Source organism: Phoxinus phoxinus (assembly GCF_949152265.1).
Source record: "Phoxinus phoxinus genome assembly, chromosome: 2".
NCBI lineage: Eukaryota > Metazoa > Chordata > Actinopteri > Cypriniformes > Leuciscidae > Phoxinus > Phoxinus phoxinus.
Genome location: NC_136877.1, coordinates 5,784,303 through 5,808,554, shown reverse-complemented (window position 1 = coordinate 5,808,554; position 24,252 = coordinate 5,784,303). Strand labels below are relative to the sequence as shown.

General features: G+C 41.2%; 1 protein-coding gene across 1 annotated transcript; it reads right to left on the bottom strand.

Moving 5' to 3' along the window:
- Window positions 1–706: 706 nt before the first annotated feature.
- On the bottom strand, window positions 707–24,252 carry LOC306988189 (adhesion G protein-coupled receptor G3). The gene is made up of 14 exons (XM_079592997.1): window positions 24,061–24,252; window positions 23,828–23,904; window positions 21,124–21,363; window positions 20,803–20,989; window positions 19,239–19,383; window positions 8,759–8,869; window positions 8,509–8,622; window positions 8,384–8,420; window positions 6,233–6,330; window positions 5,786–5,901; window positions 5,315–5,583; window positions 4,145–4,250; window positions 3,729–4,009; window positions 707–1,208 (listed from the first exon to the last, which is right to left on the bottom strand). The coding sequence occupies exons 1-14, from the start codon at window positions 24,135–24,137 to the stop codon at window positions 1,111–1,113; spliced, it is 1,956 nt and encodes a 651-aa protein (XP_079449123.1). The 5' UTR covers window positions 24,138–24,252; the 3' UTR covers window positions 707–1,110.

Here is a 24,252-nt window from a genome sequence, read left to right as displayed (position 1 = left end):
AACGCAGCCCTGTCTTGTTGGCAGAGGCTATTTCCACGAACTGCCCACTGGTATCGGATTGGGCCAGACAAAACTACAGAAGACGCTGGACTGTCGATAGGTCGGTAATGCCATAGACAGTATATAAACGGGTAATGCGCGTGGCAGCAAGTTTTCATGCAAATCGACCTGATGTCGAATTCGCCTTTTGTCGAACTCGCTCTACTCCCTTTTCCATCACTGATCAGATCGGAAAGGCATTTATTTTCAATAAAAATTAAGAAAGCATTCGAAAAGTGGAATTAAAGTGCGTGTGTTGAATAATTAAGGTTTTAACGGTTAGGGGTAGGGAGGGCTTTTTTTATCCCAATAAGGCGGCATCAATATAATAATTTTAATAAATATAATAACTTACACTCTAAGCTATTATTGTATACAGTTTAATGGTTATAACAACACCGAGGTGCAAATAGTATCTCCCACATTTATAAGTAGCCTATAAATTGCATTTAACTATATACTTATTGCAAAGAAAATATTTTTACAGTGTAAATATATTCTATCGCTATTTTCACTTAGGGTAAAAAGCATATCGCTAAGAAAATATGATTTTTTTTACTTAAACAGTAAATAGCCGCTGCATTTGATCCAGGTAGCCACATGTATATTGCTTTAAAATAGCATTGTTGAAATTATTGTTTCCAATATAGGCTGAAACATTAATTTTACACTTATAGATTTATTAATACATTCAGCAACACTAGAACAAATTGTTTAAAATGTACAAATCACAGCTTTTATTTCATTTGTTAGATATGATGAAGTAGCTATGAGATATGATAGATAATAGATCAAGGTTTTAGTATGTGTAATTACAAAGAGGGAACTGCATTTCTTTAATGCGATGAACTGAAATTAGCGCAGGGGAAGTACACTTGCAAAAAAAAGACGAAAAAAAAAGAAGCAGACTGGTCATGACGACACTTTCTGAAGGTGGCATGTTGTGGTGAGTGTCAATTATAAGCCAGTGTGCATGTCTGTGGGTGATTGGCTGAAGATATCTATAGCTGGAACATGTCTTCTTGTTAAAGCACGTCAGAGGTTTTAATAAGAAAACCGCATGCGAGGTCCTTATTTAGAGATGTCCAGAGTGGATTTAGTCTTGGATTGAGGTGTTTGCGTTCTGTTTTTCCTCGCTGTGCCACACATCCACAAAAAGATGTAAAACCCTGTAAACAAACAAACTTCATTTTTCAGTCCATAATTTTTTGCTATCCAGAAGTTTCCATTCCCCTTTTCTTGAGTCTTCACGTCACATAATTATTCTACTTGTGGTTTAACAGGAAAACAAACATGTACTTTCATATTTCACTTCCTCCTACCTAGACTGTGTCGTGACTTTAAAGCAATCCTTGTTCTGACCCTAACTATGCTTTGGTAGCAGAAACAAATAGAAACAAATCGTTTTAATTTGACAAATATTTCTTCAGTTTCCGCCTGTTGTTATCCGCCACCATGGAAAATTGATACATTTTGCAAGCAGACATGGGTCAATGACATGATTTGAATACACCCTTTTCTATGATGAGCATGTTTTTGAATTCTGTATTCAAATGTATTTGGGAATTTTTCTGTGAGGGAGCATTAAGTCAAAAATATCAGGGTGATACAATAATAATAAAATAAAGATGAAACTCTGGGAACAAAAACCTTAAGTAGTTTGGCATACTGATAATAGAGTATTTGAAAAACGTACATATGCCAAATAAAAGTCATGTGGCGTGACGAACAAAGTCATGTGGTACAACCAACATGCAGGGAAAAAATAAAACAGGAAACACTACGTTCACACTGCAAATAATCCATTCTGATTTATTGCTCAGATCCATTTTTTAATTGTTTTGTTTGGCTGTTCACATAATTTTTTTAATGCGGCCAATGTCAGATTTGAGTGTGAACAGGTCACGATCCTGAACTGACCTGCATCCGCAAAAGAACAATAACAAAGGGTTTGTCCAAATACCCGCACTTGCGGTCTTGGCCAGCGAGAACGTGTGGACGCAACAAAAGTAAGCGCACAAGACTGACCGAGGTCTTGAGAACACCAAATCTCAGTTCCCCTTAATAAAACCAAAAACATGATGCATGATGACATAAGCTTAGCCTCGAGACTTATCCCATCATGCATCATGTTCAAGATCTCACATGCCCCAAATTCGTGAGATGTTGAAAAAAAAAACACTCCACTGTAAGTTAGATTAATTAGAGATTACAATTTATTCTATAATTTGGTAGTAAAACATAAAGTGTCGCCCCCTTTTATTGGTGCAGATGAAATTTTGGTCATACTTAAGTTTAGGGTCCAATTCTGAACATTAACTACAACTTCTGCCTTAATATACTTCCTATTACCGTATATTAATAGTTAGTAAGGTAGTTGTTAAGTTTATGTATTGGGTAAGGAATGTAGATAATGGTCATACAGAATAAGGCATTAATATTTACCTCATAAGTAATAATAAACAGCCAATATTCTAGTAATATGCATGTTAATAAGCAAATAGTTAATAGTGAGAATTGGACCCTAAACTGAAGTGTTAAAAAATGTTTTTGTGTATTTTGTGCAACATTTGTAACTGTTTTTTATTGGATCATTTTGGAAGCACCACAATTGCTAAATTGTGTTGTCTGTTTCATAAGGACTACTGAACACTACTGACTACTAAACGTCCATTTTTACAAAACTATAAGTGTGGCCTATTTGGTAATCAAAAGTTCTACACACACGGTCTTCAAGCGTGAATGCTTAGGCCAAATACAGGAAATGTTTAATCTGAGTAGACATGTGGTCAAGTCAAGTGCAAAGACCACGAGTGAGGGTATTTGGACAGGCCCAAAACCGGGGCGCACCACAGAATTATACGGAAATAAACACAGAGGTTATTGAAGTCATAATTTAGGGGCCCGAACATGATTTAAAAAATTAAAAAAAGCAACAGTCAAACATGTCTGTCTAGTAAGTTGCGTGTATGTTGATCTAGAGTGACGTAAACATCGCATGAATTCTGATAAGGGCTGTTCAGACGGTCGCACTGCAAAACCTCATATCTGAGTGGCCCAAATCACAATAGAAAAGATCAGATTCCATGTTGTTTGTGCCGTTCACACGGTTATGAACCCCCCCCCAAATCTGAGTTACATATGAGCACACACAAAAAAAGAAAAAGAAAAGAAAGAAATATTTGGTACACTTTTGCCTGTAGTCTGACAGAGAGGACTATCGATATACGAAACTTGACAAATTAGAATATCATTCAAAAGTTCATTTATTTCAGTAATTCAACTTAAAAGGTGAAACTAATATATTATATAGACTCATTACATGCAAAGTGAGATATTTCAAGCTTTTATTTGTTACAATTTTGATGGTTATGGCTTACAGCTTATGAAAACCTTTTCACAATATTCTAATTTAGAATTTGGGGTTTTCATAAGCTATATCATATTTCTAATGAATTAAATTTCTAAAAATGTAATTAAAATGTGTACTTTCACATGTATTCAAGATGTTAGGACTTTGTACCTGATGGTTAGACCATATGACATTTTAGAGTCATTAGATTTAACCTAATGGAACCACTATGAAGTGTACTTTACATTTAACTTGGCAATAGTTTTAAACTGCAAGATTTATTGTGGACACTCATATGTAGGCTACTCTATCACTCTTGAACCCTAACTAAACATACCTTGCAATGAGTTTAAGATGCAGAACAGGTAGAGTATAACGTAGTTGGTATATCCAGAGCTGAAGAAGACCAAACCCCATGTTGTTCCCATCAGAGACATGAGGCCCAGCACTGTTCCCGCGTCCTTCCAAACTGGCATCTTGGTATTCCTGTTGCCCACATGTCGCATCTTAAAGATCTGTCTGGACACCGTGATTAGGATTCCTAAATTGAACAGGAATATGACGGTGAAGTAGGAAAGGTTCACGCCATACAGGACGAGAGGCTCTTTGATCCAGCAACTGTATGAAAGAAAGGTTTGCAACGTAAGCTTGTACTTCATTCATTTTGATGGACTGACATAGAGTGCAACATAATTCAACTACATTTGCCTAATGCCATATCTAATGCAAATTTAAAAAAATGTGAAGACTTACATTGCATTTGTCTTGTTTGAATCTGATAATGTCATCTCATATGTGCCATAAAAAGGATTAGTTTTATAAACTGACAGCAAGGCTCCAACAACAATAGCAGGGACTCCTGTCAAGAGGAAAAGATCGCAGGATAAACAATTTCAAGATTCAATTTTTTTAAACGTTTTTTTATGAATTTAGTTCCATCACAAATCCATCTATTTCTGTGTTTTTCAAAAAAACATTACCCAGTCACATTTATCATTGCTTTGCGGAGGGTGGCGCAGCCAAAACACAACATGACAACATCAACATCAGTTGAGGGCTGCAACTTCACTTTTAAATGACAATATCCTGGCTGGACTACTGTTGTCAGTGATATAAGTATTTGAAATGAACATGATTTCTTTATGTCTACTGACATATCAGGGACATTTTATGATTATTTGAAATACAATTCTTACATACGGTTCCTTTAAGTAATTTTTGATTTCAAATTTTACACTTGAGTTTCCAATTTTGCACATTTCCCTTTAATGCTTCCTGCATGTTTATTAGACATTAGCTGCTATGTTATTTACATTACATTTAGGCTATGTTTACACGGAAACGATCTGAAGAGAAAACGCAGAAGTGGCGTTGCGTTATCACTTTTTATCCTGCATTTAGACGAGCGTTATGGGGAAATCTGCGTGCATATGGTGACGCAAAAGTGTGTGAAATTCGATGTAGTGTGCACTCCAGGCGGCTAGGTGGCAATGTGAAGCACTGAAAGTAAAAGAGACGCTGACACTGTTTTTCATGTTTAATACGGTAAAGCTGCTGCTTTAACCCTCGGTGCTCTTCGCATGTCGCTCAAAAATGACAGAAATTTTTTTTTTTGTCAATGAAATTAATGCTATATTTTAGTTTGATAATGTTTTGTTATTTTCCTGTACTGGCGCATGCCTGTGACGTAAACGCGTACGCAACGCCTTACCGTTTTTACCGTTTTTACCCTTTAGACGGGAACGCGATGGTGGAGCGTTTTTAAGATTTCCACTCTGGGGGGTCAGGGTGGTTTCACTTTTTGCGTTTTTAAGCCCCAAAAACGCCGTCGCCATGTAAACGAAAGGCACATCCGATAAAATATTTTTATGTTTTCACCCGCGAGCGTTCTCGTGTAAACAGGGCCTTAGTCTTGATGCTCACCCCATCCAATCAGAGACAACTTGACCATGTAGTGTCTGATGTAAATGTTGAACACCCTGATGAGAAGAAGGTACAGGTGCAAGGCTTCAATAGCCATCCACGTGAAACAAGACAGCAGGCCGTAGTGTATCATCACAGCGACAAACACGCAGAACCCTTCCTTTCCCGGTGTGGCAGCCCATTCGTTGAACATGAAGCTGATGTTGAGGAGAAACAGAGCGCCACTCAGAGACACATGGATCCTGCTGGACACTTCTGCCCTTGCGTTCCTGAGAAACACACACATAATATATATTGAAAACTATGGGCAAAAATGGATGTAAATGAAGCATTATTGGCTTTGAAGAAGTTTATATTCATTTTGAAGAGTTTATATTCACACTTTTTATATCAATTTAATTTATGCATGGACTAATGTGAATCAAAGCACAGATTATACATGCATTTCTATGAAAACAGAAGGAACAGCACCTGATGAACATGAACGCCAAGACAGAGCAAGCAGAAAAGAAGGCAGACAGACCGCAGCCTATGTAGCTGATGTAGGACAGGATATGCCACTGGCTTTCGGTTATCTCCAAGTTAGTCTATTCAAAGATAGGAAGGTAGATAAATAAGAGGTGGAGTGAAATTTAAGCCATATCACCTGATTATTTAAAAAAAATATTGTTGGTTTAACATAAAAAAGTAAGTTACTTGGTTGCCTTAAAATTTTGAGTTCATTGCAATTAAAAATTTGAGTTAATACAACAAATGAGATTGGTTTAATAAATAACCTAGAAACTCAAAATATTGTTATCTGAATCACATTCATCCAAGTTGATTTGACAAAAGATAAAAAGTTGTGAAAACAAATCATGACCATATTTTTTACAGTGTACTTTTATTTATTTCACGGGTGGATGTCTCAGTACTCACCAGAAGCACAGCAAAAGGGGTCATATGGTCACAGGAGCACTCCACAACATCATCTCTACTATTGGTGAGACAACCATCCTTTTTCCAGGTTTTGTCTCCTATATGACAGTAAACAAAAATCAAATCATCATCAAAGAACATATATTGTAATATAAGAGCATAAGCACATTTTTCATTGAAGCAATTAGGGCTGGGCGGTGGGATGATATATATTGTTACCACGGTATAAAATGTCTATCGGTTTTGCTATATCATGTATATATTGCTGTATGTAAATATACTGACTGGCACAAAGTGCGCGCACGGAAATTTGCCTCTCAGAAAACTTGTTCGATGTTCAAAAGTGTTATTAAGCACAATAAGCAGTGAAACTGAAAGGGATAGTTCACCTAAAAATGAAAATCCCGCCATGATTTACTCACCCTCAAGCCTTCCTAGATGTACATGACATTCTTCTTTCAGACGAATACAATCTGAGTAATATTAAAAAATGTCCTGGCTCTTCCAAGCTTTATACACAGGTTTCTTGTATACAAACAATACCGGATGCGCGCGCATCCAAGAGGCAAGACCGCTATATTTTATGCCGAGTTCTGTAAAAGAACATTGTAATTAACGTAGATTTCGCATTGTTTGTAAATTCTTGTTGACTCAATAATAAACTGCAATTTCAGAGTTGAATCTGTTTGCTTGTGTTTCATTTGCATATTAATATAACATTATGTAAAAAGTTAGTTAGTTGACTAGTATGAAATTGTCCAACTAAGTTTGCGAATCATAAAAACATGACATACCCTATGCATTTAGGCTAGTTTACAGCACAACAGCTCCGCGTCATCTCTGCTTCTGCTAGATATAGCCGTAAAGACTGTTGCTTTCTGCCTCTTAGATGCGCGCGCATCTACGTGATGACGTTGCACAGAAACCCATGTATAGTGGCAGTGAATGGCCGTTTCTGTTTTGAAGTCCATAAAAGTGCATCCATCCATGATAAAAGTGTCTCACACAGCTCTGGCGGGTTAATAAAGGCCTTCTGAAGTGAAGCGCGTAAGAAACATATCCATATCTAAATCTTTATCGATAACTAATAGGTTCTGGCAGACGGCCTTACAGTACGCCGCGATTTACGGTGAAGTAGTAACCACTTGACCTGACGCACAATGTAATGACGAACGCAGGAGTGCAGAGGAAAGAGCAAAACAAAACACCAGTCACGAATTAGAAGTCTAAAAGGACAATTTTTAAAGAGAAATGTCGGAGGAGCTTGAGTTTGTTGCCCAGTCCTGTTTGTTTGAACCGTGAGAGGCGTCAAAGTTTACACTACATCCTAAATCCGACGTCATACATCGTTACTCTTCGTTACTCTTTTGGCGTAAGTCGACTTGCGTAGGCCGTCTGCTAGAAGCTAGTTTTTTTAGTCGATAAAGTTGGATATTTTTCTTACACGAACGCATTGCTTCGCTTCAGAAGGCCTTTATTAACCCGCCAGAGCCGTGTGAAGCACTTTTATCATAGATGGATGCACTTTTATGGACTTCAAAACAGAAACGGCCATTCACTGCCACTATAAAGCTTGGAAGAGCCAGGACATTTTTTTTTTTATATAACTCCCATTGTATTCGTCTGAAAGAAGAATGTCATATAAACCTAGGATGACTTGAGGGTTAGCGAATCATGGGGTGATTTAAATTTTTGGGTGAACTATCACTTCAATGCAGTGAAGGAATCTGGAATTCAGTTCTCTTTCACGTCTTACTGCGCTTGAATGTTCAAACACATGCACAATTATGTCAAAATGCCCATCATGTGGAGTATTCATGTAAACACAGACGATTGTGTCTCAAGTGAAAGTAAACAGCTGGATGAAACCAGATGTGCATCAGTATAATGGATCCATGCTTTGGGTCTTAAAGCGACAGCAGCCTAATATACTGTACCTACTGCTCTTTTGTTACATTGTATTTGTCCTATTGTTTGCAATTAGCTTCTTCTTCTTTTTAATAACAGAAATTAGATAAAAGAACACAAAAAAAATATTGTGATATATATATATATATATTTTATTGTTATCGTGAATTAAAATTTCTCATTTCGTGAAATAAGAATTTGGTCACATCGCCCAGCCCAAGAAGCAATTAACCATTACTGTACCTTTTTCATCATAGAACTGACAGGACAGGGTTTGTTTCTTTAAATACAAATATAAAACAGGAACAAATCATTATTAGGATATTTTGAAGCAATTTGAGAATATTCAAAATTCAAGTTACACTTACAAATGTGGACTTTGGGAACTGAATTCTAAGTCGATCAATCAAGTTGTTAGTGTCAGGTCCAGGGAATTCAATCCGTATGATTTTCGAGGTAAAAATTGTATTTCCCGGTGCAAGCTGTAAAAAAAAAGACAATAGTTTGATTTATAAATTTAAGCTTACTGTAAACTTGAGAATCTGTGTGACTGTGACAGCAACACTGTTCTTATCGCATGACACTCGACAGAACGTTAAAAGGGGGTTTGATTCGAACCTTAAAGTGCTGATCGCTATCGTAGGTAACTACACCAATTTTGTTTTCCGATTGGTTTTGGAAAGGCTTCCCCGGGATCCACATCTTTGCCACTTCATTATCATCTAATACCTTAAAAAGAAAAAATACATCAGGTCTCTTTAATAATTATCTAAAATAAATAATTACATTCTTACAGTATATAGGCTACACATTTTCTACATTGTTTAGAAGTGAAAAAAATGAAGCTGCTAATTCTTTCATATATATAGCGAAATTACAGAAATTGTATTTTAGGGTTTTACACTAGGGTCATGCAAGACTAGTCGGATATCCGATCTGCAATAATGAATATAAAAATAAAATTACAACTTGGATTTCGCTAAATGTTGCTTTGCTGGCTGTAAATGCAGTGCATTCATGATAAATCCTTTGCACACAAACTAAACACAGTTATAACTAAACGCATTGGGTGGTGCTGTGGAGCGAGCATGAAATAAAGTTCATTGTACTTGATAACACAATAGGTATGACATCAGTTATCGAGTTGGCATTTTAAATCTTGCGGTTCCATCGTCCTGAAGTAAATGTTTTTTTTTTAAATGGGGTATATTTTTATTAAATGGCTGAAATAATGTCTGTGGTGAACACAAGCTCAAGACACTTTCACATTTTATTCTACGACATAAAATACATCAGTATTACCCGACTTGTGATTTTTTTGAAGCTGTTACGTGTCTTAAAAAAGGCGGTTGCTAACAAATGGCTAAATGTGACTATTGAGGCTGTCGAGGAGATTAAACGTCATCACGCCGAAAAGTAAAGATCAGTCCGCTTTTACAGCATCATTATGCTTATGTAACGGAGGCCAGCTAGTAGTCGCTGTGCGAGTAAACCTCACTCCTCTGATCTCAATAGGTGCTCTAGCGATAGATGTTAGAGTCTGCAGTCTTTAGCCTCCTTGTTAGAACAACTGACTCTCGCGCCGGAGACACGAGTTTGAGGCCCGCACAGAGCGGGGCGAGTAGGACCTGGGTGGAGGGGTTACATTGGTGCCGTGACCCGGGTGGGAGTGAGGTTTAGGGGGGTGAGTGTAACGGATGCCAGCTAGTAGTCGCTGTGCGAGTAAACCTCACTCCTCTGATCTCAATAGGCGCTCTAGCGATAGACACTAGAGTCAGCTGTCTTTAGCCTCCTTGTTAGAACAACTGACTCTCACGCCGGAAACCCGAGTTTGAGGCCCGCACAGAGTGGGGCGAGTAGGACCCGGGTGGAGGGGTTGCATTGGTGCCGTGACCCGGGTGGGAGTGAGGTTTAGGGGGGTGAGTGTAACGGAGGCCAGCTAGTAGTCGCTGTGCGAGTAAACCTCACTCCTCTGATCTCAATAGGCGCTCTAGCAATAGACACTAGAGTCAGCTGTCTTTAGCCTCCTTGTTAGAACAACTGACTCTCACGCCGGAAACCTGAGTTTGATGCCCGCACAGAGCGGGGCGAGTAGGACCCGGGTGGAGGGGTTACATTGGTGCCGTGACCCGGGTGGGAGTGAGGTTTAGGGGGGTGAGTGTAACGGAGGCAGAGCTAGTAGTCGCTGTGCGAGTAAACCTCACTCCTCTGATCTCAATAGGCGCTCTAGCGATAGACGCTAGAGTCTGCAGTCTTTAGCCTCCTTGTTAGAATGACTGACTCTCACGCCGGAGACCCGGGTGGAGGGGTTACATTTATAACCGTGCTTATACACTATTCTAACTCAAACGTTCTGGGATTTTTTTTTTTTAATGAAAACTGAAAGAGTTGTCGGAAGCCTAGTGATGGTGACGCTGAAGTCATGTGACCGTAGCGTAGTTCGTTTATAGCCTGCCTTTAGCTTTTTACTTCTAGCGACTGCATTTAGGCTTCAAAATTCATAAAAGTTGTATTCATCTGTGATAATTATGTTGATAGACAAAACGTGTAAGTATCATAAACTTGTTTTGTCAAACTCTCGTGTTGATCACAGAGCTTGTTTTTAGCGATAATCCAAAAAATATGGGAAAATCCTATTGGGTTTTGTCGAGGGCGTGATGCTAACTGTCATTTCACCCTAGCTATTATTTTTGGTCATGCAAGACCGACTTGCTGAGTACATTCATATTTTTGTGCGATTTTTATATGCATTTAAAAAAATCCTCATGGACAAAAATTAAGAGGTGCTGCAGAAATAACTTACAGCAGTTTAGCATTTTTATATAATTTATATCAGCAAGGACCTTTGGCGTTTATGGGGCAGGTGTAGAAAAGGCCCCAAAGTTATGTCAGTTTTGCTTTTATTTAGTACTAATTATTTAGGATTCAGACCGTATTGTGCTTTATGTTTCATGTTTACTCCCGTGTATTCAGTGCTTGTGACGGTAAAGCGCGCGCTGGTTTGTATAGTATATCTGACGTTGCACAGTTAGTATGCAGTACGATAGAGATAGTCGGTTGGTTGTCACAGTTGTTAGTATGCTGTAAGATAGAGATCGTCGGTCGGATGATAATTGTGAGGGACACTTTTCTTCAGAGTGTGCGTAAATGAGGAAAGTAAGTATATCTGCTGCATTACTCGTGATATTGTATTTCTTTGTCTGCTGTTATTTCTGCTATTTGCTATGGATGAGAGTTAGGAGTTTAAGGGTCGCTACGCGACCGTTGTGTTGATTATATCCACGTTCGTACGTTACTTTCTAGCTTCGGTCCATCTGATTCAGTACGTCGGGTCAAAATATATCACAGCATCGTGTTTAGACATGCTTATCCTTTACTATTTGTTGTTATGAATGTTCAGTACTTTGGTTGAGCAAATATGAAGTGGCGTTAAATATTATTATCTGGACCGCTATTGAGGCTTTGAAGTATATCATAGACGACAGAAGGTTATATCTACGTTATTGGTAACTTAATGCATGGTAGGAAATCTGAGAATCCCATATAAGTGTTTGAATCCTTTCTTTCTGCTTACATTCTTAGAGTTTAAGAGATATATAGTCATATTCTGACTATTATTTATTTTATGTTTGTAATGTATATTAGTGCTTAAGGAGGAATGAGTGTATGCATGTTTCCTTTATTCATCTGTATTTTGTTTCTCTCTTTATAGAAACCACACACTCAAAATTACATTCACCCTCAAACTCACTCACACAAGAAAAAGCAAAGAATAAACGGAATAATAAGAACTTTCTCTCAGCTCTTTATTTCATACTCTGGAATATTTGGCCTTAAGTGGTGTTCTGGCCGACACATCTGAGTGAACCTGGTGATAAACCCAGAATTAGCACCTAGACTGAGCGTCTACCCATTATCTTCACTTCATTGATGGTCCTTCGAGCCGGATCACTGGGTTTACGTCAGAGATGGAATTACATCCAGAGTATGATGCTAGTGGTGCACGTCCCAGACGGCATGTTCGCCCACCTGTGCGCTATGCAGATTATGAGGTTGATTATAGAGGCTACATCGATGAGAGGTACAGAGAGGAACTAGAGAGTACTCACCAGGAGGGAAATGCCAGGATGACACCCCTCACCTCCCCTTATGACTCTCCCCTTCGCCTGCAGAGGTGGGATGCTATTCTTCAGGAGATGGACCTGGGCTATAGGACGGAGAACCAACAGCACAGCCAGAAGAATCAGCTAGCCCCCCAGCGGTTTCCAGAGAGAGAGTTTAGGGAACAGCTACGAGATTACTCTACTCCCTTACCTTCAGCGCTGCACCCTATACATCCACAGGAGGAGAGCCAAGTTGAGTTAGATGACATTCGTCATGAAAGACACCTCCTGCAGCAGACACAGCGGCACATGGCATCAGACTTAGTCGAGCTTAGAGCGTTGCGAGCAGACATGAGACAGTTAGTAGATGCTGTTCGCAACATGCAGAGTCCAACCTCTATTCATACCAGAGAGCCAGAGTTAACGGTGATGTCATCACGGCCACCTGTTGAAAGTGAATCTAAAGCAGAGGAAGAGGATGATTGGCCTGCACCACCACCATGGCCAGACCCAGTAATGGACAAACTTCTGCCTAGTGACCCACCTATGCTACATTCGCTTATTAGGAGAATAGATGAGGTTCCAAGTACTAAGGAAGAAGCACTGCCAGCCCCAGCTCCTGACATGTTTCTGGGCCAGCCACAAGTTAATCATTCAGCACGTGGGGCCCTTCATACTGCAAAGCCATGGGATGACACTGGCCGTCATCCACCGCCCTGGTTCAAGCCCATTCAGTTTCTGCCGCAGCCACACGGATTACCTCCAGCTGAGCCCAAGTACCCTACAGCTTATGTTGGTCAACGGAGTGAGTTTGGCTGCAACCCAACGCCCCAACATCGACATCCAGGCATGGCATGGACCAAACCTCTGCCCTTTAGCTCACCTCAGGGTCATAACTACAATGTCCCAGAGCCAAGTTACTGTGGGCCACGCCCAACAATCCGCAACTTCTCAAGTCGGGACCCAAGTGAGTTTGCACGGCTCAAGATCTCATTGGAGAACCTCTTACCACATGGTGCATCTGAGCTGTTTAAATACCAAGTGTTGGTCGATCACCTGCAACTAGAAGAAGCCAGGTTAATAGCAGATGCTTACCTTAACTCCCCAACACCCTTCTCAGACACAATGGTTGCCCTAAATGACAAGTTTGGCCAACCACATCAGATAGCACTGAGGCGTATTGCTGCTGTGATGGACTCACCAGACATAAGGCGGGGAGACTTTGCTGCATTTGAGAAGTTTGCACTCCAGATACAGTCACTTGTGGGAATGCTGAAGACACTAGGCCATGAGGGTGAAGTGGAACTACAGTGTGGCTCACATGTTGCTCGTCTGCTGAGCAAGCTGCCACCTGAGCAGAGAGCTGAGTTTCGCCGCTGCATGTACCATCAGGGCACACAAACCCACACCCTAACTAATCTTTCAGATTGGTTGAAATACGAGTCTTGGTGTCAGGACTCTGAAGGACAGTTAGCTGTGAGAGGAGCTCGAGAGAAGCCGGTGTCCAGACATGAGGGTAGGAAGGGCAAGCAACCTACCATTGTCCTCCATGGTGTGAAGGACACTGCTAAGAAACCTGAGGCTCCAGTGCCAAGCAGCTCCTTCAAATGGAACAAGAGCAAGCCATACTGTCCATTCTGCAATAACGAGGAACACTACCTTAGCCAGTGTACAGAGGTATCCAGGCTAACAAAAGATCAGCTAACTGAATGGATAAAGAGTAACAAGAGATGTTGGCGATGTGCACGGCCACACCAGGCGGCCCAGTGCAACTTAAAAAAGACATGCAGCCTCTGCCAAGGGAAACACCTCCAGGTGCTGCATGAGGTGAATATGAGGTCACCCAAGGTGGCAGCGTCAACACTGGCAGCAGAAAGCCAAGGCACAAGGGGCACAACAGAGGTTCTGTATCTAGACAGACCCACTGAAGGCAGTCGGGTCCTTCTGAAAGTTGTCAAAGTCCGCATTCACCATGGTGACCAATCAATCAACACCTATGCAATACTTGATGACGGTTCAGAGAGAACTATGCTGTTGCCAGATGCTGCAGAGAAGTTAGGTGTGCAGGGGATTCAAGAGGACCTACCATTACGCACAATTAGAGAAGAAGTGCAGATCCTCTGTGGTGCATCAGTGTCGTTCTCCATTTCTTCGCCATCAAAGCCAAAGACCAAGTTCAAGATTATAGGTGCATTCACCAGTAGTCGTATTGGACTAGCTGCCCATACTTACCCCATGGAGCAACTCCGGAGCACCTACAAGCACCTCACTGGCCTTCCCATACGGACTCTTATAAATGTCAAGCCCCTGCTTCTTATTGGGAGTGACCATCCCCATCTCGTCACTCCCATTGAACCTGTCAGATTGGGACCTCCAGGTGGGCCTGCTGCCATCCGCACAAGGCTGGGCTGGACTCTGCAGGGCCCAGCGAGTGTAGTCCGTCACCTTGCCCAACCCCAGCAGTGTCTATTTACAACAGTAACACCCCAGGCGAGCGAGCTGATGAAACATGTTGAGAGATTATGGCAGGTCGACACTGTTCCATTCAGAAGTGAGAAACTAGTTACTCGTTCAAGGCAGGACCAAGAGGCCATCAGCATCCTGGAGGCCAAAACCATCAGGGTAGAGGTTGATGGCATTCTCCGTTACGCAACCCCGCTGCTCCGCCGTAAAGACATGCCGCTCTTTCAGGCTACTAAAGAAGCCGTAATGCCCAGTTTACGAAGTGTAGAGAGGCGACTGGCCAGAGATCCTGTACGGGCAGAAGCCTACAGAGTGGAGATGGACAAACTTATAAAGGCGGGCTCTGTCATCAAGTGTGGACCGAAAGTTTCCGACGAGGAGGGTCGTGAGGAATGGTATATCCCTCACCATATGGTGAGCCATAATGGCAAGAATAGGCTGGTATTCAACTGCTCCTATCAGTATCGAGGGCAGAACCTCAACGATCATCTACTGCCTGGGCCGACCTTAGGAGCATCACTACTGGGAGTTCTGCTAAGATTCCGAGAGCATGCAGTTGCAGTTAGTGGAGACATCAGAGGCATGTTCCACCAAGTTCGCCTCCTCCCAGAAGATCGTGCTCTGCTCAGGTTTCTTTGGCGCGACATCAGTCAAGAAGGACCTCCTGCAGTGTACGAGTGGCAGGTGCTACCGTTTGGTACAACATGTAGCCCCTGCTGTGCCACATTCGCCTTACAACGCCACGTCTCCGATAACAGCCAGCCAGATGAAGAGGTGAGGATATCGGTTCAGAAATGCTTTTATGTAGATAACTGCCTCCAGAGTGTCCCCACTATTGCTGAGGCGAGGCATCTAGTCGACAAACTACGAGCCCTTCTTGCGTCTGCAGGCTTTGATCTACGTCAGTGGGCCAGCAACGAACCAGGTGTAATAAGTCATCTACCAGAAGAGAGCTGCTCTGCTAGTGTTGAGCTATGGCTGGCTCAGAACAAGACGGATACCCCAGAATCTACTCTAGGGCTAAGCTGGCTCTTCCACACTGATGTCCTTGGTTACAAGCATCGTCATGTGGAGTACGGTGTTCCCACGATGCGCAATATCTACAAGGTGCTGGCGAGTCAGTACGACCCCTTGGGGTTCATCCTACCCTACACCACCAGGGCTAAGATAATTGTTCGACACCTTTGGGACAAACACAGGGGATGGGATGATCCACTACTACCGCAGGAGCTTCTGCAGCAGTGGAAAGACTGGGAAGAAGAACTAAAAGTCTTACCTCAAGTCACCCTGCCCCGACCGTACTTGTCGAAGTCCGTGGACATCTCCGGTCTTCAGAGAGAGGTGCATGTATTTTGCGACGCCTCACAAGAGGCTTATGGTTCAGTGGCGTACCTCCGGACCACTGACAGACACGGTGAAGTGTATCTGTCATTCCTGATGGCCCGTTCCAGAGTCGCTCCCAAGCGATTTCACTCTATGCCCCGATTAGAACTCTGTGCTGCCCTTACTGGTGCACAGCTCTCACAGGTGCTGAAGAGGGAGCTTACCATCCACATTGATCGGACAACCCTTTGGTCAGATTCCACAACGGTGCTGACATGGCTGAGGTCTGAATCCTGCCGGTTCAAGGTCTTTGTGGGCACCCTTGTGGCCGAGATACAGGAGCTGACTGACGAGCATACCTGGAGATATGTTGATACCGCAAGAAACCCTGCTGATGATGTAACACGAGGGAAGAAGCTGCGAGAGCTTGTTCAGCCAAATAGATGGAGCCTGGGACCTGCCTTCCTCCTGACCAGTCCAGACTCATGGCCAGTAGACCCCACTGTTGACCAAGCAGAAGATATCTCAGAGCTGCGCAAGTCTATCTTCTGTGGGGTCGCCGCAGTTGCATCAAGCCAGTCGACTTCAGATGTGGACCAATACGGCTCGTGGAAGGAGCTGCTGGAAGGGACAGTGCAGGAGCTGCATGGGGCGGCCAACTCTAATGATAAGCCCACAGCTGAAGACTACCGACAGGCTGAACAGTTAATACTTCAGAGGGCTCAGAGGGATAGTTTTCAGCAGGAGTACAGCCTCCTGAAAGCTGGTAAACCAGTCCCCAGGAGCAGTCGACTTCGCACTCTATCTCCAGAGCTGGATGAAAAGGGAGAGCTCATTCGTGTTGGAGGACGACTCCGTCGAGCAGAAGGCCTAGAACTGACCACTCTTCATCCAGTCATCTTAGATCCAGGTCATCGAGTGTCTATGCTCTTGATCAAAGACTTCGATAACCGCCTCCGCCACCCAGGCCCAGAGCGGGTGTTCGCAGAGCTTCGACGCTCCTTCTGGATCCTGCGAGGGCGTGAGGCTGTCCGCCGCTACCAGTATAGCTGCGCTGACTGTCAGCGATGGAGGGCAAAACCTGCGGTGCCGGAGATGGCAGACCTGCCATCAGCCCGTCTGCGCCTTTTCAAGCCCGCCTTCTATTCTACAGGGATGGACTGCTTTGGGCCATTTGAGATCAAAGTGGGCCGGCGCCGAGAGAAGAGATGGGGGATCATCTTCAAGTGTCTCACAACTAGGGCGGTGCACTTGGACCTCCTTACCTCTATTGATACAGATGCTTTTCTGATGTCCCTTCGACGGTTTATTGCCCGTAGAGGAACGCCTGCAGAGCTGTTCTCCGATCAGGGGACAAATTTCAAGGGAGGTGAGCGAGAACTCCGTGAGACCTTCGTTGGAATGTCTAATGAACTACAACATCTCCTTGCACCACAGAAGATCTCCTTCCGCTTTAACCCCCCAGCAGCTCCCCACTTCGGAGGGGTGTGGGAGAGGGAGATACGCTCAGTTAAGAGCGCACTCTATGCCACAGTCGGTGCTCAGCCTGTTCCAGAAGAAGTGCTTCGCACCGTACTTACTGAGGTAGAAGGGATCCTTAACAGTAAGCCCTTGGGTTATGTGTCTTCAGATGCCAGCGACCCAGATCCAGTGACTCCCAGTGTTCTTCTTATGGGGCGGCCTGATGGTTCGCTACCTCAGGTAGTCTACCCCGAAAGTGAGCTCATCTGTCGCCGCCGCTGGAAACACTCACAAATCTTGGCTGATCACTTTTGGGCCCGTTTCATCCGACTCTATGTGCCGAGTCTGCAAGCTCGCCAGAAGTGGCAGGCTACACCAGCTGATATTGCAGGGGACTGTGTAGTGATGATTGCTGATCCACATCATCCGAGGGCCCTCTGGCCCATTGGAAAAGTAGTCAAGACTCATCCCAGCCCTGACGGGCACATCAGGTCCGCTGATGTTAAGGTGAAGGAGAGAATCTACACCCGGCCAGTTGCCAGGCTGGTTGTCCTCCCTGCACTTCCTTCTGGAGAAGATGGAGATGGTTCCACTCCTGCCACTACACCCCAGCCATAGAACTTTGTTGCCTTTAATGATGAGCGAATGTATTACATACATTCGGGGGCGGCTGTAGAAAAGGCCCCAAAGTTATGTCAGTTTTGCTTTTATTTAGTACTAATTATTTAGGATTCAGACCGTATTGTGCTTTATGTTTCATGTTTACTCCCGTGTATTCAGTGCTTGTGACGGTAAAGCGCGCGCTGGTTTGTATAGTATATCTGACGTTGCACAGTTAGTATGCAGTACGATAGAGATAGTCGGTTGGTTGTCACAGTTGTTAGTATGCTGTAAGATAGAGATCGTCGGTCGGATGATAATTGTGAGGGACACTTTTCTTCAGAGTGTGCGTAAATGAGGAAAGTAAGTATATCTGCTGCATTACTCGTGATATTGTATTTCTTTGTCTGCTGTTATTTCTGCTATTTGCTATGGATGAGAGTTAGGAGTTTAAGGGTCGCTACGCGACCGTTGTGTTGATTATATCCACGTTCGTACGTTACTTTCTAGCTTCGGTCCATCTGATTCAGTACGTCGGGTCAAAATATATCACAGCATCGTGTTTAGACATGCTTATCCTTTACTATTTGTTGTTATGAATGTTCAGTACTTTGGTTGAGCAAATATGAAGTGGCGTTAAATATTATTATCTGGACCGCTATTGAGGCTTTGAAGTATATCATAGACGACAGAAGGTTATATCTACGTTATTGGTAACTTAATGCATGGTAGGAAATCTGAGAATCCCATATAAGTGTTTGAATCCTTTCTTTCTGCTTACATTCTTAGAGTTTAAGAGATATATAGTCATATTCTGACTATTATTTATTTTATGTTTGTAATGTATATTAGTGCTTAAGGAGGAATGAGTGTATGCATGTTTCCTTTATTCATCTGTATTTTGTTTCTCTCTTTATAGAAACCACACACTCAAAATTACATTCACCCTCAAACTCACTCACACAAGAAAAAGCAAAGAATAAACGGAATAATAAGAACTTTCTCTCAGCTCTTTATTTCATACTCTGGAATATTTGGCCTTAAGTGGTGTTCTGGCCGACACATCTGAGTGAACCTGGTGATAAACCCAGAATTAGCACCTAGACTGAGCGTCTACCCATTATCTTCACTTCAGCAGGTATACTTACATGTGGAGCAATGATTTGTAAATATTCATCTGTCATGGTTAAATTCATCTTCACCACAGTCATGGATAGATCCTCATGATAGTAGCTCTTGGATTGCACAGGAATAGTCATATTTATAACACCATGTATGGCTTTCTTCTCCACTCTGCACAAAGGAGATAATAAACATAAAACCAGGACTAAAACAGTGTTTCCAACCTTGCTCTTGGAGACCCCTACAATAACACACATTTTGGATTTCCCCCCAAAATCACACCTAATAGTTACTCTATGATCTGAAGGGAGTGTCAGATAAAGGTATATACTCAAGGTGAAGTTCTTTTTTGGTTCTTCGCTTTCAGCAATGTCATGCGTTTTCCTCTCAATAACAAAACAAACACAACTGGTACTATATGGTTATCCGGACCACACGATGGCCTACCCCTAACCCCGCCCCTAAACCTACCCGTCACTGGGGTTAAGACCAATCATACGATGGCCTACCCCTAACCCCGCCCCTAAACCTACCCGTCACTGGGGTTAAGACCAATCATACGATGGCCTACCCCTAACCCCGCCCCTAAACCTACCCGTCACTGGGGTTAAGACCAATCATACGATGGCCTACCCCTAACCCCGCCCCTAAACCTACCCGTCACTGGGGTTAAGACCAATCATACGATGGCCTACCCCTAACCCCGCCCCTAAATCTACCCGTCACTGGGGTTAAGACCAATCATACGATGGCCTACCCCTAACCCCGCCCCTAAACCTACCCGTCACTGGGGTTAAGACCAATCATACGATGGCCTACCCCTAACCCCGCCCCTAAATCTACCCGTCACTGGGGTTAAGACCAATCATACGATGGCCTACCCCTAACCCCGCCCCTAAACCTACCCGTCACTGGGGTTAAGACCAATCAGGGATGACTATACGGGACTAAAAGACACACGTGTGGTCCGGATAACCGTATAGTACCAAAGACACTATAAAATAAAGTGTTACCGTTTTTTTGTAACAATGCAAAAGTGCCACTTTTATTAAATATAATACATTAAATGTATTTTTAATGGAAGCGAGAAACGTGGGATAAAAAGAATAAACGTCACGTTTATCATATATCACTTTATACAGTAGATTCCTTTGAAGCAGCAGGTTTTCAGCTATTACAGCGTTTCAGTTTCTACTATAAAGCGCCTTGTAGTGTGTTCATGTTTTTACTCACAGACGTCTGACCTCGACAGACAGACCGAACAGGAGAAATGAACTGAAGAAGATTTCCACTTCAAAGAAGGCGGAGTCTCAAAGCCACACCCACCTATGACATAATCGACACGGACCAATGGTATTGCAAATGTGTTTACCCGCCAGAGCGAACTTTTCTGGAAAGTTTGTTCGAAACTAAATGAACTTCGCTTTGGCCTGATTTTGTTTGAAATTACGTCACACTAGTTCTTCAATTTCACTTAAAGTATATCGGTAAATGTGTACTGTTGTGGGCCTCCAGGAATAGGGGTTGGAAACATAACAAACGTAAAGATTGTAGTAAAGGATTTTAAAATCTTAATAAGGTTTTATTTACCTAATGTAGGTATTCACAATAGTTTCATTAAAGATCACAGCTGGGCACATTTTTTTAATATTGAGAATGTTTCTCAAGTCTTTTGGGATATCCATTTGCTGCTCTTTCTCGTCCAAGAGCTGACTTATTTCATCATGCAAGCAATCCACCACAATACATGTAGTATTAGGCAGTGGTGCGTTGTTTTCTGTAATAGACGGAAGGAATAATTAATCTCCCGAGTAAACAGTAACACCATGTAATCATATACTCAATGCACATTTCTCATAATGCTGTTGTGTTACTGGTTAAAAGCAATAGAGTAAAATAAGTCTTACTTACGTATGCTGAATTCAACTCTAGTGTAATTCTTAATATACGTTGCACATATCTCAAATGTTTGCGGTGCGGTAAAGTTTCGGTTTTCAAATAAATCGTCAGAGGAGCACTCAATATAACATGGATTTGTGGTTGAATTACAAAATAATCCTTTTGCACTGTCACGAACAGTGATGTTGTGTCCACATTCCAATGAGATTCTCGTCTCCAATGTCCGTGTGTTATTTGTCAGTGTTAGATTTCCTAAAGAGATAATACACAATTACACAGTCAAATGTAGGGGAGACCGGGGATGGTTGTAACACGGGTCAGTTGTAACAATTCCAATCTGTCCAATCAGGAACTATAGTTATATATAACCTGATTCACTTCGCACATGCTCAGTTTAGTTCTTATTCCACATGTGATAAAGTAGAGCCCTGTGGCAGACACAGCACATGTTAGAGTGGAAAAAACAATTTTGAGGTAAGAAAGTTACTTTTTTTATGGGAATTTCTGCTTTGTAGTTAAACTCATCAAATTTTTTATCATGTTTATTGTGTGTCTGTGTAGATATTTTCCATGCAAGTTGTTAGTGCTAATGTTTTGCCTGTTAGCTGTAAGGTAAGCTATGGCTACATGACTCTGGGTTCACTTTCACGCACGCACGCACGCACACACACACACACACACACACACGCATACACATACACACAATGTTCAAGTGTTCAATTTTATTATGGCCAATACTAACACTGGCAGTAACAGCATGCTTACAAACAAACAATGTTTGTGTTCAAGTTAAAAAAAGTCAGTGTTGAATAAATTTTTTTTTTTTTTTGTCAAAATCCTTATTTCATTATGTTACATATCACCCCGCTGGGTATCATAATGTCACATCTCACTCCAAGGTATGTTACAACTAACCCTGACTATGGGGTGAATTGTAACATTTCACTCCTCGTGTTTGAAACTAAACCATGCATTTTCTGTTTGTGTTGCAAAGATAATAGCTATGTCATTTAATAGCAGACACTTGTAACTAGTTTGGATCACATTTTGAACACACTGACTTCAAAGTACTACAAGATATAGACAGAAAGGTCAAAATTGTTACAACCATCCCCGGTCTCCCCTAAGTCTTTAAAAGACGTATCAGTTATAATTTCTATATAGGGAAGACTGGGGCTAGTTGTCATCTCAGTGACTATACAATGTAGTGCTTTCTCTACAGTGTTTTTATTTTATTTCAAATACCTTGTTCAACTTAGTGATTTTATAAATTCTATTCTCGATACTAAAATTACAGTAAATTACTATAATTACAAGGTTTGTGGTTAATATGAGTTTATAATAAGTCTCTTCTGCTCACCAAAGCTGTGTTTATTGGAGCATAAATACAGTAAAACAGTAATATTGTGAAATATTATTATAATTTAAAATAACTGTTTTCTAGGTGAATATATTTTAAAATGTAATTTATTCCTTTGATGCAAAGCTGAAATTTCAGCATCTTCAGTGTCACATGATCCTTCAGAAATCAATATAATATTCTATAAACAAGCAAACAATGACATCATACTGGCATACATTTTGAGAAGTGTCAACTACATAATAAAGGAAGATTTGAACTCAACCCTTTGCGTTGAGTTACGCTGTCAGGACAAGAGTATCGCTCAGACATGTCATGTCAAGATAGGACAAATCGTCACATGTTTTATAGGTTGTAATTTTTATAAAAATTGTATAAAAAATTGTGGGTTAGTTTTTTGCTCTTATATTCTGTATTAATGTTTGAATTTATTTAAAAACCATAAACTGTTAATGGCAGGTTCTGTACAGAAATTTAAAATAAAGCCACATAAAATAACTAATTAAAAAAAAGTTTTTGCATGGAGATTTGTTAAGTAAATTTCCTATATGGAATTCGTTAAAATCTACTAAGTTAAGAAAAATATTTGATGGCAATGATATTTACGATTTAATTTCTACAAGCTTAAAGGGATAGTAAAGGAAAATTCTGTCATCAAATACTCACCCTCAAGTTGTTTCAAACCTTTATGAATTTCTTTCTTCTGCTGAACACAAAGGAAGATATTTTGAAGAATGTCAGTAACCAAACAGTTAACTGGTTCCCATTGACTTCCATAGTAGGAAGAAAAAAAATACTATGGAAGTCAATGGGAACCAGTTAACTGTTTGGTTACTGACATTCTTCAAAATAGAAGAAATAAATTCATACAGTTGTTTGAAACAACTCGAGGGTGAGTATATGATGACAGAATTTTCATTTTAAAGTGAACTATCCCTTTAAATTGAGTACTCATATAGAATATACTTTGTTTTTAAAATTCTGCCTGAACTATATTCAGAAATTACATTAGTTTTTTCTGTTGTATTTATTCCATCACAGAATATTCTTTACCAGTGAAGTCAAAATGCAGAGGGCAAACTTCAGTACAATAAATGCTAACCTGTTTACTTTATGAGTATGTTTATGGAAATCGTATGCTAATATTTTCCATATATTTCTAATTTGCTTATTGGAATATAAAACATTGTTAAAAACAATACATTAAGAAAGTATTTCTCATCTCAGCAATTGGGATTCCACCATTTATAACCTTTTTGTGCTTTAGCAATCAGTAGTAGATAAACTGGCCATGGAAATCAATTTAATATACTTAAAATTAATTATTACAAGTATGTAAGTGTTTTCAATAGTTACCCCTTTCATGACTACATCTCTCAGCATCCAGACCATAGATCATGATCAGAAGTAAAAGGAGTCTCATATCTTCAGCTCTGTGGGATATATTACGTTTTTGGGAGTTGCAATATAACTCATCATCATACATTAGAAGCTTAATAACATTAATATTTTTACATATACATCTCTTAAACTGACTTAATCATAAAAATGCTATCCAATACGAGCCTAAAAGCGTATGATTGACATACCTTTGAGTTTTCTTAGCTGGTGGAGGTGCTGACAGCTCTGTGTGTTCAGGTGAGGATTCACAGACTGAGTTGATCATCAGCCACACTCAAATTTTGTGGCTTTGGATTCTAATGAGCACATCAGAGAACAATGACAAGCCTTGTCATAACATGTTATTAATGATGCTCATCAACACATGTTTGTGAATTTTT

Excerpts from the sequence above, each read along its gene's own strand:
- LOC306988189 (XM_079592997.1), bottom strand. The coding sequence starts at position 24,137 with ATGATCAACTCAGTCTGTGAATCCTCACCTGAACACACAGAGCTGTCA. Across the intron at positions 5,584-5,785 it reads TTGGCGTTCATGTTCATCAG|GAACGCAAGGGCAGAAGTGT; the intron begins GTGCTGTTCCTT and ends TGTGTTTCTCAG. Across the intron at positions 1,209-3,728 it reads CATCTTAAACTCATTGCAAG|GGTTTTACATCTTTTTGTGG; the intron begins GTATGTTTAGTT and ends GTTTGTTTACAG.